General features: G+C 44.1%; 1 protein-coding gene across 1 annotated transcript; it reads right to left on the bottom strand.

Annotated features, from left to right (window-relative positions):
- Positions 1–311: 311 nt before the first annotated feature.
- On the bottom strand, positions 312–6,415 carry LOC123755747 (CD209 antigen-like protein E). The gene is made up of 3 exons (XM_045738499.2): positions 6,195–6,415; positions 5,215–5,412; positions 312–835 (listed from the first exon to the last, which is right to left on the bottom strand). Exons 1-3 carry the CDS (start codon positions 6,244–6,246, stop codon positions 588–590), a joined length of 498 nt encoding a protein of 165 aa, XP_045594455.2. The 5' UTR covers positions 6,247–6,415; the 3' UTR covers positions 312–587.
- Between the last annotated feature and the right edge of the window lie 10,499 nt (positions 6,416–16,914).

A 16,914-nucleotide genomic window follows, 5' to 3' on the forward strand; every position in this document is an offset into this window, starting at 1 on the left:
ACAGCCTAACTGCTGCCAAAACAAATTCTGTGTCACCCTTTAGACTACTCTGCTCCACCACAAAGTTAGTCGCAGTAGACCCGCCATAACTACAATATGAGTCCCAAATCACGTGATTTACTACTAATAATAAATATTTTTATTAGGAAACGGGACAGGAATAGACGGCATTGAATTTTATTCAGGTTAAGTTCCCGATAGTACAAACTTGTTGCTTTGATAGAAGTACATTATACTGTGTAGTGTTCTTGTTCACTTGTGAGTGTTCAAGCGGGGTTGAGCAGGTGAGGCAGGACTGAAGAAATAGTTAATTGCATTGTAGTTAATGTTTATTAATAACCTCAACAATTATTAACTGAAATACTGGTAACACTTGACGCATTTATTATAAACTTTATCTTTTTATTTTTGACGTTTTGTTGTATATATGATTTTTAAAACTGCTCTCTTGATAGAATATAACATATAAGTTATCAAGTTAATAATCCTTGGGTACAAATTCTAGACTTTTTTTTATATATCTAACAGTTAAGATTTTACACTGAAATATATAGAGTTTAATGACTCAGCAGACACAATATCCAAGTCTATTCCAATGCTTGGACGCCCAGCTGGCACAGGAAGGGCCATATATCATAACAGACGTCGTTATATAATCGCGCTCGCAAGACGAATTCATCAACAGAAATCATGAAGACGCAGTTCTCATTATCGCCAGTTGTTGGGTATCCGACTCTCCAGTAATGACCCGTGAGGTCTACGGGGCGTCCATCCACCCACGCCCAGTAGTCCTGGAAGTTTAGTTTAGAGGCGCCCACCCAAAAAGGTGCCAGACCTGAGGGAGAGAAGGTGCCGAGGGAAGAACCGCTGTCATGGAGGCTGGTAGTGTGACAGTGTCTAAGTGTTAAGATTACTTCACTGCACATTTAAAATGTTTATATGAACAGAGCAAAAATTTGTAAAAGATGAAAATTAGACTCCAAATAAATCTTAAATAATTGAAAGAGAAATTTATCGGAGAAGCATAGTATACATTCAGCAATACAACTTTGGAATGGATAAATTAGTTATTACATTCAATCCTTGGATTAAGGGTTAGACACAGTAAGAGAATAAATTGTAGTGTGATAATTACAGAACCATATTTGCAGAAGACCTATTGACCCATATGAGGAAGCTCCTATTTATATCCACCCAAACACATTCATATATGTATGTCTAACGCACGCTTCAAATAGTGATTACTTCCTTACCAAGCAATTTTCTATAAATATCAATAATCGTGTTTCCAAACCAGTATTTACCCAGGTCGTTCCTAAATCTAAACTTATCCAATTTATAGTTTTTTAAGTGGTCAAAAGATTGGCAGATGCAGTTTAATGCTGATAAATGTAAAGTTCTGAGGCTAGGTAATGATGATAGAGTTACAAGATACGAGCTAAATGGTGTTGAGATTGCGAAGTCGGATTGCGAAAGGGATCTGGGAGTTATGATTAGTAAGAATTTAAAACAAAAGGATCAATGTATGAATGTTCGTAATAAGGCAAATAGGACACTGGGATTTATTAATTGAAGCGTTAGTAACAAGACACCTGGTGTGGTTCTTCAGCTATATCTTGCTCTGGTTACGCCCCATTTAGACTATGTAGTTCAGTTTTGGTCGCTGTACTATAGAATGGATATAAATTCACTTGAACGTGTCCAGCGTAGGATGACTAAGTTAATTCCCCAAATTAGAAATCTTACATATGAAGAAAGATTAACAAAGCTTAAATTGCATTCACTGGAAAGGCGAAGAGTTAGGGGTGACATGATAGAGGTTTACAAGTGGATGAATGGACATAACAAAGGGGATAATAATAGGGTATTAAAATTATCAACACAAGACAGAACACGAAACAATGGATATAAATTGGTTAAGTTTAGATTTAGGAAAGACTTGGGTAAATACTGGTTCGGTAACAGGGTTGTTGATTTGTGGAACGAATTTCCGTGTAACAGGGTGGAGGTGGGGTCCCTCGATTGTTTCAAGAGTGGGTTGGACATGTATATGAGTGGGATTGGGTGGTTATAGATAGGAGCTGCCTCGTATGGGCCAATATGCCTTCTGCAGTTACTTTTGTTCTTATACTTTAGTACTGTACACAGTCCAGGACTACACTCTCACCCTCAGTGAGACCGTATCGTACACTCTCAGTGTATATACGGTACACCTGCAAATGGGGTACACTCTCGGGGTACATATCCTTGCTGATTGGTCTTGGCATATCTTGCTGGGCTCCACCGCCCGCTACTAACGGCAGGTCAATACGCCAAAATGCTTTTTGTTTAAAAATAATGTCATTCTAACATATAAAACTAATGGTCGTGAAAGAAAACAAGGAAGATTCAGCCTGCATCTACCGAACTGTATGACAGAAAAACCTGTTCATGTAGGTGTTGTTGAATGTAATTCTTGCAAAAACAGGAACGCGTCGGTAAGTGGGAGTGGTCAGAATAATATAGGGTAGAAGCGTAGTGATCAGAGTGTGTGTCTTATTACCAACGCTTCTACAAATTAGTTCCCAGGAGCATATTTGCCTCATTCCGAACATTAATGCATTCATTTTTTGCCTTTAGATCCCTACTAATCACGACTTCAAATCTTTATTTCAATATTGATCCGCTGAGTAATATAGGGCCTTTCTAACCACTCCTCGGGATCTAAAACTACTGGAGGAGGATGTTGCCCTTCTAAATCAGGTTAGGTTAGTTTGGTTATATCTATAACTCTGCTTATTTTCTGGTTCACCTTGGCTAGGCCCATGGGCGGGGGCCCGCTCTAACTAGATGGTCTCCCAACGATTTATCTCTTTTCCATGCGATCATAGGTGGATCCTTAGGAAATTCTGGCCACGAGGGGTGTTCCTAGTAGGTTCCTTAACCAAGACCAGACTAACGACATCTTCTCCTTGAGTTGTTTTGCTAGGCCTGGAGAAAACAGGGTGGGAAGTATCCATCTCTTGTCCTCAGTCCTCGGCCTAAGTGGTTCCAGGAGTTGGGTCATTGTCTTCCCTTGCAGTTTGCCTGGACGGTGTGCAGAATCTCGTCTTGGTACCCCTTCTCCCTGAATACATCCCACAGATTTTTTTAGCTGGGGATCCAGGGTTTCTTCTGTGCTATTGTAATTCTGTGCTACGCTTATCCTCTTTAAGCGTAGGGCAAGCGAGTATGGTAGAGATTTCTTGAGTGTTCGAGGGTGACTCGAGTCAATCCTTAGGTAGGTATGTAAATTTGTTGGATTGTATTATGCTTTCGTCTGAAGGCCCCTACTGGTCCGATCTATGTAGACCGTAGTATCCAGAAAATTAATTATTGAGTCGTCGTGTTCTAACGCAAACTTCAGATTGGTGTGAACTGTATTCGCCTATGTGAAGAAAGCCTGCAGGATCTGGTCTCGTCCCTCCTTATCTCAAAGATTTCATCAATATATCTGTAGTAGATTAATGGAGCATCTGGTCTACGGGTTCTTAGTTTCTCGAAGGCAACATGCAGGAAGATTTCGGCAATGGCTACGTTATTGGACGCGCCAATTGCCGTACCTTTAATTTGTCTACACGCTCGGCCTTCAAAATGAAGGAGCGTGTCCCTCATGACATGAAGGATCGCTTTCTCAATCAAGATCCTCCTCTGTTATCATTACCAGAGCCAAAAACCTACATTTTTTCGCATTAAACTGCATCTCCCAAATCTTTTGTCCATATTAAAATCCTGTTTAGATCGTCCTGAAGCAGATTTTGATAATGGCTTGAAATTTACCGAAATAGAATAATAATAAATTTGAACTGAGTAATTAAAGTCGTGGAAGAAAAGAGCAAATGACACACTTTTGCAGAGATCGGCTCATGGTGCAAACTTTGATGTGAGATCATGTGAAATGATTACATTAACGGCCTTCATCTGAATCTAATCACGACTGGTAATAACTTGAAGCATCTCTTCCACTATAATTTTCTAGTCCCCGAGTGTACAACACTTGTTGCTTGAATGTCCTGTAATTCTAGGGCCGCCTGCACACACACACATATCAGTGTGAACGACAGATCATAGAGTATCAGATTCTGCAAATAAATGTGAAATCTGCAAAAGCGGAATTTTCGAATTTCTTTTGGAAGCTGATCAGTAACTCACAGTATTTAACTTAGAAGTAAAATAAGAAAAACACAATTTTTTCACATCTTGAAGATTTGCCCATTGTCACCCTGCACTACACCATATTAGCGACAACCATCTCCATTATCTTCCAATGCCACAGCCAACTACCACAACCACTCCCACCAACACTGCTGTCAACCACCACAACTACTCCCACCAACACTACAACCACTCCAACCAATACTACAACCACCCAACACAACCACTCCCACCAACACTACAGCTAACCACCGCAACCACTCCCACCAACAATAAAGCTGTAGCGAGTTAATCTTATACTCGCTCCATTATCTCATTATCTTAATAGCATAACTAATTAGCACTACAGAAGCTACAATCCTTTCCCCAATTACAGGTAATACTCTTCTCATCTTGTTGGAGGCAGCTGAGGTGTAGTCACCATATAAGCAAGCGATATGAGGAATAGAGGACAGTGCAATTTCCACAGTCAACAATGTAGCACTCGGTGTGTACAGTTCTAATCAACCCAAGACGCTACAACTTCGACACAGAGCAGGCAGCAGACTACGACCGCATCGAGCTACAACGCTCTCGCTCCCCGAGTTCAGACGCTAGCCATTCCCAATCGAGCCGCCACGCTCTCGCACATAGAGCTCCGCGACTCCGGCCTCACTCAGCTCTCTGCTCTGCTCCAAGCTCCGTCTGAACGTTTACGACAATGCCATCAACCGACTACTGTAATCAAGACTACTAAATAAATATGAAAACTCACTAAACAATGTGTATCTAATCTACCCAAACACGTAACATAAACGTACGTTACAAAGCCAACCACCACAACCACTCCCACCAACACTACAGCCAACCAACATCTCTCCCACCACCATCACCACAGCCAACTACCACCACCAGCCCCACAAACAACCACAACACAATAACTCCACAACAGCATTACTCCCACTAACACCATCCCAACACACACACGAACATTCCAATAAACCCATTATCAACACAATCACTACAAGCATTGTGCCACCGTAACAATAACAGTAGAACTACCGTTGGAGATGGCGTAGGATTCTATTTTCAGGAAGTCGTCGCAGTAGGTGTCCATGACGACCAAGTCGGCGTCTTCCTCCGGCAAGAGGTTTTTGCAGGTCGTTCGTGCCTCTTGCCACGTCATGAAGGTCTCACTGTAGTAGTAGCAGCCCTCCCCGATCATGAAGAAGGGCGCTGGGCAGGCGTCAGCACCTTCACCTGCACCCACAGTAATTAAACTGGATCCTAACTCAATAACTAAAATAATTCTTGCTTTCCGTGATACCTTGCCAACTTGATTTTACATTCATTATTATTATATTTATTGAGTAGTAAAGATTCAATTGCAGTTTAATGTTAAATTATGTCATTATGATTGTGTAGATGCATATTGCATTATACAATCATTGTATTCCATTTGTACCAGCGGTTGGTGGTCAGGGATGTGGCCAGCAGTTTTGGACAGGTCCAGTTCTTGCCCGTATGGTGAGAGCGGCAGCTGTGTCCCAGGCTAACCAACCATAGCAAGTTTTGTAGTTCATTGGCATTATTCTTTAGCATTTTTAACGTTAGATAGTTTTGACCCACATCCTTAGATTAATATGTTATTTTATTATCATAAGTAATGGCAGTGTTAGCCAAAGTGGGGAGATAGTAAATATTGTTAGGAAAATATGACGGGTTGGCTGGCATGTGAGGGAGGTTCCTGGTCGAGTTAAGTGTTTCCTGGAGACAGGAACAACTTAACCCAGCCAACCAGCTAACTCACCATATTTCTTAAACAATATTTACTATCTTGCCATTAATTATAATAAGGAAAAAACAGATTAATGTAAGGATGTGGCACAAAACCCTCTAACATTAAGCTGCACAGGGCACCAGAAGTGAAAGTAGTGTTTGATGAGGCCAGTAACCAGGATCACTGGCATGACATGGTGACATGTCATGCCTAGGCATGACCTCAAGAGGTTGTCAACATCCCTTTACTCTGACACTCTTACCAGCATCCATCTGTGTCAGGAGGCTGATGACCAGCAGCACTGTCACAAACATAGTGACCTCAGGTGATGGTGACCTCGAGTGGTGATGACCTCGGTTAGTAGAGGCGGCTGGACGTTGTTGCCTTGGACGAGGGTCTCGGCTCAGTGTTGTGGTCGTGTAAGACTGACAGGAAGGAAGCGCCGCCTGTCGACGTATCTGGGTCTCGTAAGAGTGGCTGGCTGTCCCTTAACTACACGAGAGAGCCAGTTTTATTGTTGTCTTGGAAGTGATCTTGCGTCACCCGCTGCTGCCTGGGAACTCTCCAGCTGGGGCTTCACACCCTTGCCAATTGCAGCTTCCCAAACTGTTGTTCGCTTCTCACAAGAAATAAAGGTTCTTCACATTAATTTATCTTATGTTCGGGAATATCACGAAAATCTTGCATCGCAATAGCTTTTATCAATTTTGTTTAATCCTTTTAAAGACTTCGTTACCAAACTATACCTTAGTACCTCGTGGTGCATTAACTTGATGCTTTAAAGTGAAATCTAACACTTATTACTAACTTATATTACTATTATTATAACATTCAAACAAATAACCAATCCAAACCTAAGACTTGAAACGGAAGTGGAGTATGCACTGACTGTGGGTGCAGATGAAGGTGCAGACGCCTGCCCAGCGCCCTTCTTCATGATCGGGGAGGGCTGCTACTACTACAGTGAGACCTTCATGACGTGGCAAGAGGCACGAACGACTTGCAAAAATCTCCTGCCGGAGGAAGACGCCGACCTGGTCGTCATGGACACCTACTACGACGACTTCCTGAAAATAAAATCCTACGTCATCTCCAACGGTAGTTCTACTGTTGTTGTTACAGTGGCACAATGCTTGTAGTGATTGTGTTGATAATGGGTTTATTGGAATGTCCATGTGTGTGTGTTGGGGTGGTGTTAGTGGGAGTAATGCTGTTATGGAGTTATTGTGTTGTGGTTGTTTGTGGTGCTGATGATGGTAGTTGGCTGTGGTGTTGGTGGGAGTGGTGGTAGGAGTAGTTTGCTGTGGTAGTGGGAGGGGTTGTGGTGGTTGGTTGTAGTGTTGGTGGGAGTGATTGTGGTGGTTGGCTGTAGTGTTGGTAGGAGTGGTTGTGGTAGAAGGTTGTAGTGTTGGTGGGAGTGGTTGTGGTGGTTGGCTGAAGTGTTGGTGGGAGTAGTTGTGGTGGTTGGCATTGGAAGATAATGGAGATGGTTGTCGCTAATATGGTGTAGTGCTGGGGTGACAATGGGCAAATCTTCAAGATGTGAAAAAATTGTCAGTTTTTCTTAGTTTACTTTTAAGTTAAATACTGTGAGTTACTGATCAGTTTCCAAAACAAATTAGAAATCTGCTTTTGCAGATTTCACATTTATTTGGAGAATCTGACACCCTAAAGAGGTTGAAAGGGTTTAAATCCAACATTAAACAAAGCCAAGAACCTGATGTAACTTTTCAGATCTATATCGCAACATAGTCTTCCCGCCTGGCTCCTCTGATCTTCCCGCCTGGCGCCTCTGATCTTCCCGCCTGGCTCCTCTGATCTTCCCGCCTGGCTCCTCTGATCTTCCCGCCTGGCGCCTCTGATCTTCCCGCCTGGCTCCTCTGATCTTCCCGCCTGGCTCCTCTGATCTTCCCCCCTGGCTCCTCTGATCTTCCCGCCTGGCTCCTCTGATCTTCCCTTGTGGCTCCTCTGATCTTCCCGCCTGGCGCCTCTGATCTTCCCTTGTGGCTCCTCTGATCTTCCCGCCTGGCTCCTCTGATCTTCCCTTGTGGCTCCTCTGATCTTCCCGCCTGGCTCCTCTGATCTTCCCGCCTGGCTCCTCTGATCTTCCGGCCTGGCTCCTCTGATCTTCCCGCCTGGCTCCTCTGATCTTCCCGCTTGGCTCCTCTGATCTTACCGCCTGGTTCCTCTGATCTTCCCGCTTGGCTCCTCTGATCTTCCCGCCTGGCTCCTCTGATCTTCCCGCTTGGCTCCTCTGATCTTCCCGCCTGGCTCCTCTGATCTTACCGCCTGGCTCCTCTGATGACAATTACTTGAACATTGAGCTCGTACAGTTCAGTTGTGGTCGCCACACTATAGAATGATCAAACATTCATTAGAACATGTACAGAGATGACTAAATTAATTCCAGGAAATTGAAACCTTCCTTATGATGAGAAATTAGAAAAACTTAACATATTTTGTATTAAGTGCTAAAATAATTCAACTATATAAATTGATGAAAAGGTATAACAAGGGAGATATTAATAAGGATTTAAATATGTCAACTCAAAATAGTACTGGAAATAATGGATATAAATTGGATAAGTTTAGATTTAGGAACGACCTGGGTAGATACTGGTTTGGAAACATGATTGTTGATTTTTGTAGCAAATTGCTTGGTAACGTAGTAATCACTGTTTGAAGCGAGCGTTAGACATACATATATATGAATGTGTGTGGGTGGATATAAATAGAAGCTTCCTCATATGGGTCAATAGGTCTTCTGCAAATATGGATTTGTAATTATCACACTGCAATTTACTCTGTTACTGTGTCTAATCCATAATCCAAGGATTGAATGTAATAACTAATTTATCCATTCCAAAGTTGTATTGCTGAATGTATACTATGCTTCTCCGATAATTTTCACTTTCAATTATTTAAGACTTATTTGGAGTCTAATTTTCATCTTTTTCAAAAATTTTGTTCTGTTCAGATAAACATTTTAAATGTGCAGTGAAGTATTCTAAACACTTAGACACTGTCACACTACCAGCCTCCATGACAGCGGTTCTTCCCTCGGCACCTTCTCTCCCTCAGGTCTGGCACCTTTTTGGGTGGGCGCCTCTAAACTAAACTTCCAGGACTACTGGGCGTGGGTGGATGGACGCCCCGTAGACCTCACGGGTCATTACTGGAAAGCCGGATACCCAACAACTGGCGATGATGAGAACTGCGTCTTCATGGTTTCTGTTGATGAATTCGTCTTGAGGGTGCGATTATATAACGACGTCTGTCATGATATGTGGCCCTTCCTGTGCCAGCTGGGCGTCCAAGCATTGGAATAGACTTGGATATTGTGTCTGCTGAGTCATTAAACTCTATATATTTCAGTACAAAATCTGAACTGTTAGATATATAAAAAAAAGTCTAGGATTTGTACCCAAGGACTATTAACTTGATAACTTATGTTATATTCTATCAAGAGAGCAGTTTTAAAAATCATATATACAACAAAAAACGTCACAAATAAAAAGATAAAGTTTATAATAAATGCGTAAAGTGTTACCAGTATTTCAGTTAATAATTGTTGAGGTTATTAATAAACATTAACTACAACGTAGTTAACTGTTTTTTCGGTCCTGCCTCACCTGCTCAGCCCCCGCTTGAACACTCACAAGTGAACAAGAACACTGCACAGTATAATGTTTCTTCATTTAAGCAACCAGTTCTGACTATCGTGAACACAACCTGAATATAATTCAATGTTGTCAATTCCTGTCCCGTTTCCTAATAAAATTATTAATTATTAGTAGTAAAGCACTTGGTCTGGGACTCCCATGGTAGTTATGGCGTATGTACTGGACTACCTTGGTGGTGAAGCAGAGTAGTCTCAAGGGCGACACAGAAAAAATTTGTTATGGGAGCCATTAGACTGTGTCATTCCTCCCCCCTCCCCCTCCATCCTGCTCAACATGGCATTCCAAAAAATGAACAAAGTTTTTGTCATGTTAGGTTAGGGCACTGGTTGGACTGGTGTTGTGGTTTGGAGATTTTTCTAACATATTGGAACATGTTTGGCATGGTTAAAATTCTGTTTTTTATGGGTGTGTATGTTGGATGTGTGTTTTGGTGGATAATACACGCATATTTTAATAAAACTGAGAATGAAGTGTAGGATAATTCATCGCTAGAGCCCGGAAGGAGAGCCATGACTCCGACGAAATATGACAAACGATCAATATGAGAGCAAATGTTCTGGATATTTTTTTTTTAATTTTGCCCCGAGGGGCGAATTTATTGGGCAGCGCCACTCATCTTGTGAGTGGACACACCACCATAGCAGCATGTATAACACTCCCCAATAGGAAGAAAACCCGCTGGGTTGTTCATCCTGTCACTTGAACCCAGACACAGCTGGGACTTGCTTAACTGTCTCAAGTGAACAGCTCCTCAAACAAGATTAATATTTGTCAACCCTTAAAAGCTTACGTTATCTTGCGGTGCAAAATGGGGAAATCTTTTAAGAACAGTATCAATATTTGACAAAGTGTTTTCCTAACTCAATGTGGGGTTTATTATTCTACACGTATATCTGATGTCTCTCAGGTGTTCACATTCACGTAGATAGTAGTCAAGGCGGTGACCATCACTCTCACTACAGATTCTGCAACTTCGCTGATCAACTGTTGTTTCCATTCCATATCTCCATGGATATTTGTATCAATGATGGATTCTCACTATTACTAATTCTCTCCCTCGTCCTCCTCCTCCTCTTCGGCCATAATGATTGGGATTGCCAGCGGCAACCATGTTGTACCATCGTACAGATTCACTGGTTTGTGCTTCTATTCTCCTTTCCTCAGTTACCTTGTCACGGTGATGTTGCCTGACAATACCTCTAATTTGTAGTAGAGTCTTGGGTATGAAGTATTCAATATGGTCTCCTTCAGCGCCTTCAGCAGCCAGCACATCTGCTCGTTCATTCCCACATATTCCAACATGGGAGGGGATCCACAGAAACTTGATGACTTCCCTGATTGGTAAGTACTCTCACAGCTCTCTTAATTTCAGCGACTATTGCAAGATTTTCTGCCCGATTTTTACTTATGCTTTGCAGTGCTGCCTTTGAATCGGTGCAAATCACTGCACCATTGGTGTTCCGTTCAAGAAAGCTTAACGCCATAACAATGGCATTTAGCTCTGCTTGCGTTGAAGAGGCAAAGTTCTCAGTACGCGCTTTTTCTTCATTTCTGCATTGGAAAGTATTATCCTTGATTACCGTGTATGCTGCATCAGCCCTTCCATTGACAAGATTAGATGACCCGTCAGTGTAGATTTGATCTAGTTCATCTCCGGCTTCTTTATAAATTTCCTCGAGATACTTGTGCCTCATTTCTTGTGGTAACATGTTGAATTTTTTCATTGCTATTTCATTGATGATAATCTTGCATGAGTCATCCTCCAAGGGAAGTAACCTCTCTACAGGCAGGAGCTCACGAGCTTGCTCAAGCAGGTGTAGCTCTTCGAGGTAGCAGACTGATCTGTGATGCCATTTTTTGCTTCTCCTGTTTCCCCCTGAAAGTAGCACAGAGCTCAGTTTTTTCTTAGCAATATCATTGTAATGGGGATCTCTGGCTATCCTAATTGCAAGCTTAGCATTCAGTTCCTTAATTCTCTTTTAACACTGGGGAGGGACAACTCCTCTCGTAGATTAGACGTTTCGGCAGTTCTTGGAACTCCAAGAATGATTGTTATGGCTTCATTTTGAATGCTTTCAAGCCTTTTCATATCGCTTTGGGAGAAGGTGCACAGAACTGGTGCGGCATAGTCTATGACGGAGCGCACATAGGCTGTGTACATCATTTTAAGCACGGCAATAGAGGCTCCATGTCCATTCCAGGTCATAGCTTTCAGTGCCCTGAGTCGACTTTTGCATGTTCCTATGAGTTGATTGAGCTCCTCTTTCTTCCCCTTGTTAGAGCCGACAGTGACGCCAAGGTACAGATAGTGGACAACCCATTCAAGTGTTACACCATTAATTTGCAGTTCTTCATTTGCTCTCCGCTTGTGATGGGAGTATGCCTTCGTCTTGTTTGTGGAGAGAGTGAAACCGAGCTCAATACATTTCCTTCCAAGGAGTTCAATGGACTGTTCAATTTTTCCCGAGGTGGGAGCTTATATTACGACATCATCTGCATATCCCACTTGTTGTGTTCCTTCTGGAAAATCAATATTTGCAATGGCGTTCATAAGTACATTGAATAGTGTAGGGCTTAAGACTCCGCCTTAGGGGGTTCCCGAGTTCCATATTCATTGTTCTGGAGACTGCTTCATTGAAGCAAACCTTGGCTTTCCTGTCTGTGAACCCATTTCATGAGTCTCCCCTTGATACCCATGCATGCAAGCTCGTCCAGGATCGCAATCCCTTGTGCTTTGTCGAATGCTCCTTTAATGTTGTCAGGAGACATATTTTTCTCTGCTCTCTCGTGCACTGAATGAAGTACGAAATTGCATAGTGCACCAGTGATGTGCATCGTGATTCAACTTTCTGAACATAACTTTTCCACAATCGTGTTGGGTGTCGTTGGACAGCCCGTGGCATTTGCTAGCCATTGATGTCATTCTGATCGCTGTATCAGGTCTGTGAAGGAAATTACAGGAGGGAGTTGATTTCAGGGAAATTTTTTGTACAAGTCAAGTGTAGAGAGGGAGGTATGGGGGGTTAACGGCTGTAGACCACCACCCCCTATCACGTGTACACCTCGTGAGAGAGGGGGGTAGCGTCGTGAGGCAGGTGCGCCATTGGCCAAGGCTCCTGGGCCTCAGGAATGCTGAACTGTGACTGGTCAGGACGCTGAGGGGTGCTGCATGGGATACCCCGGAGCCGTTTGGCGGGAAAAAATTATTCTTACCTAGAACGTTGCTATGGGAGGACGTACTTTCCCGTGCTAGGCCAGGCATCGGAAAATACCACCTGCAACGTTACTAAAGTCACGCCTATCATCTTGCTATCTTTCCGTGTGCCGTCCGTAAGAATCCGGTAGATCGGAAAGGTGCATGCACCGAACCAGTGTGAACTTTTGTCATCTAAGCCGCGTGATTTGTGAGACGCCATCTCAGAGCAACTGGACTGAGTGAGGCTGTTAATTATCGGCCTAGGTTAGTGACATCCGCCGTTTATCGTATCTGTGCTTGAAGGTACTGCAGTGAGACGTGCTAGAGAAGGTTTCAGTGTTATTAGAGAAACCTTAAAACTCCTAATTCCGAGGAATTAGAAAGGAACAGTGAAGGACTCCGTCTCGTGTAACACCGTGTACCGTCGTATCCTGGGGTACCGTGTCAAGTGGATGGGTGTGGTACCGCATCCTCGCTGTGTGATCTGTTGTGCATGCACCCTGGTCTGCCTATGTTGGCGTGTTCACACCACCTGGTCTCTGTGTGTGGAGCTAACCCCATGGTCTAGGACCCTGTGCTCCAACTGACCACGTGTAGGAAGTGAGGACGCCTACGTCATCATCCAGCAGTGGGAGTGTGGGTGACGTGTATGTGAGTGAGTGTGTGGCGGGCCCGCGAGATTGATGTAAGTACACTGTTTCCATTTTGGGTAATAAAGCTCTGAAGCTGGTTTCGCCCTCAGTGCTCCGTCTGTCCTCTGTCCCAAGTCGACCACCTAGTGAGGTGAATGGGAATTGGAGACGTGTGAGTTTACCCTGTTTGCCGTCACCAAGTTGAGGTTGAGCCCAACTGTGAGTTTGACGTGTGTGAGGACACCTAGAGACACATTCAGTGGTGGAGTAAAGTGAGTTTACTTGTTTCCATTTGCTCTATGTGTCGTGTATGTAATTTGCTGTAATTTGATTCCCCTTTTTCAGCAGTGAAAGTGGTAACAGGGAGGTTTCCCTTGGTTATAAATAATTTCCATTATTATATTGGCCAGCGCTTATTTTACTGATGTGTTGTGGTAAAGTGTGAATTATTGGTAGATAATTTACAGGGGAAGTCATTTACAAGTTTTGCCGTGAGTGGCAAGGATGTACTGTGATGTACTGTGTTGTACCGTGTGTAAACCGTAGACAAGTTTGTCCTTGGTGGAATGCGTTGTGTACTGTGAAGGATTCCGTGAGAATTAAAGTCATTTAACGTCACCGGGGGTCACAATTGACTTAACGAGGTCACTTGTTTCGTTGAACATTGTTGTGATTAACGTAGAGACGTGTAAAGGCAACAGTCACAGTGAAGTTCACGCAGTGGAGGAATTGTCAAGTGAAGACTAACGTAGTGTTAACGATTTAACGAGCTGTCGTTAATTGATTGATTAACGTAAGAGGTTGACCGGTCTGTTATGATCGGAGTCAATTGCGCTGTAATTAAGCTGCTGTAATTCGTTGGACTGATCAGATCTGTATGCGGACAGAGGGATTAAACACTCGTAGCTAATTAAGGAGAATTAGTAACCGCCTCTTAGTGAATTTACCAGGTGTTTATGTTTACTCGGAGTGTGTTGTAACCTTGTGTGTGGTACAGTAGTCTACCCTCGTTAAGGTAATCTTGTCGTAAGACCGGAAGTGAACTGTCAGTTGAGAGACAGTAGGCTATATCAATACTCGTCTGAATTAATAGGCTGTTGTATTCAGTAATTAATTGAGAATTACTCACCGAATGCTTGACTTTCATGTTGATGTAATTGATTGATTTATGAGTTATTGCTGCCATATAAGTGTCATTGAGACACGTGTGTGTTAACGTAATTGTTTAAATTCCATTAGAGTAACTTTTGTTGTTGATTGTCCTGAGAGACAAGTGTTAACGTAAGATTTTATTTTATAAGGGGTTATCATTCCTGGATTAACCGCCTTGTTACTTGGTACCTCGTTGAGAGCAGTGAGCGCCAGTCAAGTTTTGTGATTATAGTATTTGTTCACCGTGAAGCCGTGACAATATTGATTGCAAGCTTGCGTCACCAGTGGGCACCACTTTGTTCAGTTTTTTTTTTATTTTTACATGCAAGCATGCAAGGTAAAGACAATAAATACAATAACATATCACAAAAAACAAAAACAAATATAGAAGCCACCGGCCAGAAGGACCGACAGCACAGGACAATAATTAGCAAAAATGGAGGAACACATGAGAAACACAGCATACATCAAGACAAATTATAAAACAATAACAATAACAAACAAGTAAATAATGTAAGCAAATAAACAAAAATTAGGAACAATATAAAACAAAACAAACAAGCACCGGCCGGAAGGACCGACAACAAAACACACCATAATGTATAAAATGCAACATAACACAAGACAATGCACACACAAACAAATCATAAATAAAAACAAAAGCAAAAAAGAAAAAGAAAACACAATACAACATGATAATACATGCTAATACATGAAGAGAATACACACTCTGCAAAATACCGGCCCCTCCACAAACAAAAGGAGAGGCACGGGCACAGAAGACAGTAGGACAAACAAAACGCCAGAGGGGCACACAACACTACAAATAGCAAAAAAAAAAAAAAGGGGGAATCAGCAGACATACTTGCCTGGGAACAAGACCCGCGGGAATCGCACATTGAACGCCTCCCAACGTAACCACCCCCAAGGGTCTCGTTCACCCACCAGGGACGCCATGTCATCCGGAACCCTAGCAACAAACACCCGTAAGCAGGGGACCCAAATGGTATCACTTCTGACGCGAGTAACTGCCACAATCCCCCACATCATGGGAACACCCTCACCATGAAATTCCCCCAGCTCGTCATTCAGCAGTAACTCAGCAATCGCCGACCAGTGACCCGGCGGCATCACCGACGCCGGCAACACGTCCCTCAGGTCCCCAACACATACCCTCACAGGAGGGGGCCGGACATAGGACACCACCACCGGGGCACCAGCGGCCACGGGCACACCACCAGACGACTGCAGGGAACCAGGGCGGCGCGCATCCTGTAATTTCACAACCAGGCCATGCCCAGCACCAGCAACCACACCATCCCTGGGAGCAGGAGCCACCACCTCCCACTGCGGAAAGTCCCCAGGCAGAGAAGGAACGGAAGGCACCCCCGAGACCCGGGCACCAGCATCAGCAGGCACATGAACCTCTGCCACCACCAACCGTGGAGACAGTGACACATCCGATTCCACATGGTCAACTCCCAAGGACCCACAGTCACCGAATTCCCCAACATCAGCCCAGGCAGACGACGAACACCTGGAACGCTTGGGCTCAAGCTGGAGATCGTCAGAGCCGGAAGCGGACCCAGAAACACAGGTCCCACCAGTCGGACGAACCGACGCCCGACGCAAAACGGCAGCAGCCTCTACCACAGGGGGAACCGGCCCACACACACAGCAGGAGGCTCCGCAGCCACCCCAGCATCCAGCACATCCGGGACCCGAGGCGAGAACACAGGGCCAGGCGCAGCAGCCGAAGACGAGGGAGAAGACGGCGGCACGTCACAACGATCACCAGGAAGGCCTTCAGGAGCAGCGGAGACAGCGACAGGAGCACATAGACCATCCGATGGCACTGCAAGACCCGGAGGAGAGTCTGCAACAACCGGAGGAACGTCCGGCGATGTATAGGGAGCCGCATCCGCTAACTGAATGCTCACCTCCTCATCCCCAGAGACCTCCTCCAGAGGGAGCGGCGGGAAATCCTCTTCCCGGAACAAGTTGACCAGAGCAACCGGATCCGCAGTGCATCCGGCAGCCTGATGCCCCAACATACCACACCAGAAACAAGTACGGGGTTGCCAGGCATAATACACCCGCACGTAGTACCCTAAAAGTCGGACAGAGGATGGAATGTCCAACCTCAGGCGCATCCCGAGGGTATGAATGTTCGTCTTCACTCCCGCATATTTTCCAGAAGACAGCTTGTGCATCCTCACACTGACGACGGAGCCAAATCTCTGGAAGAAACGCCGGAGAAGGGACTCAGGGAATTCCATGGGGGCCCCATGGATGCTCACATACGTCACGGCACCTCCA

The sequence above is a fragment of the Procambarus clarkii genome, chromosome 43 (genome assembly GCF_040958095.1).
Source record: "Procambarus clarkii isolate CNS0578487 chromosome 43, FALCON_Pclarkii_2.0, whole genome shotgun sequence".
In the NCBI taxonomy this organism is placed as follows: Eukaryota; Metazoa; Arthropoda; class Malacostraca; order Decapoda; family Cambaridae; genus Procambarus; species Procambarus clarkii.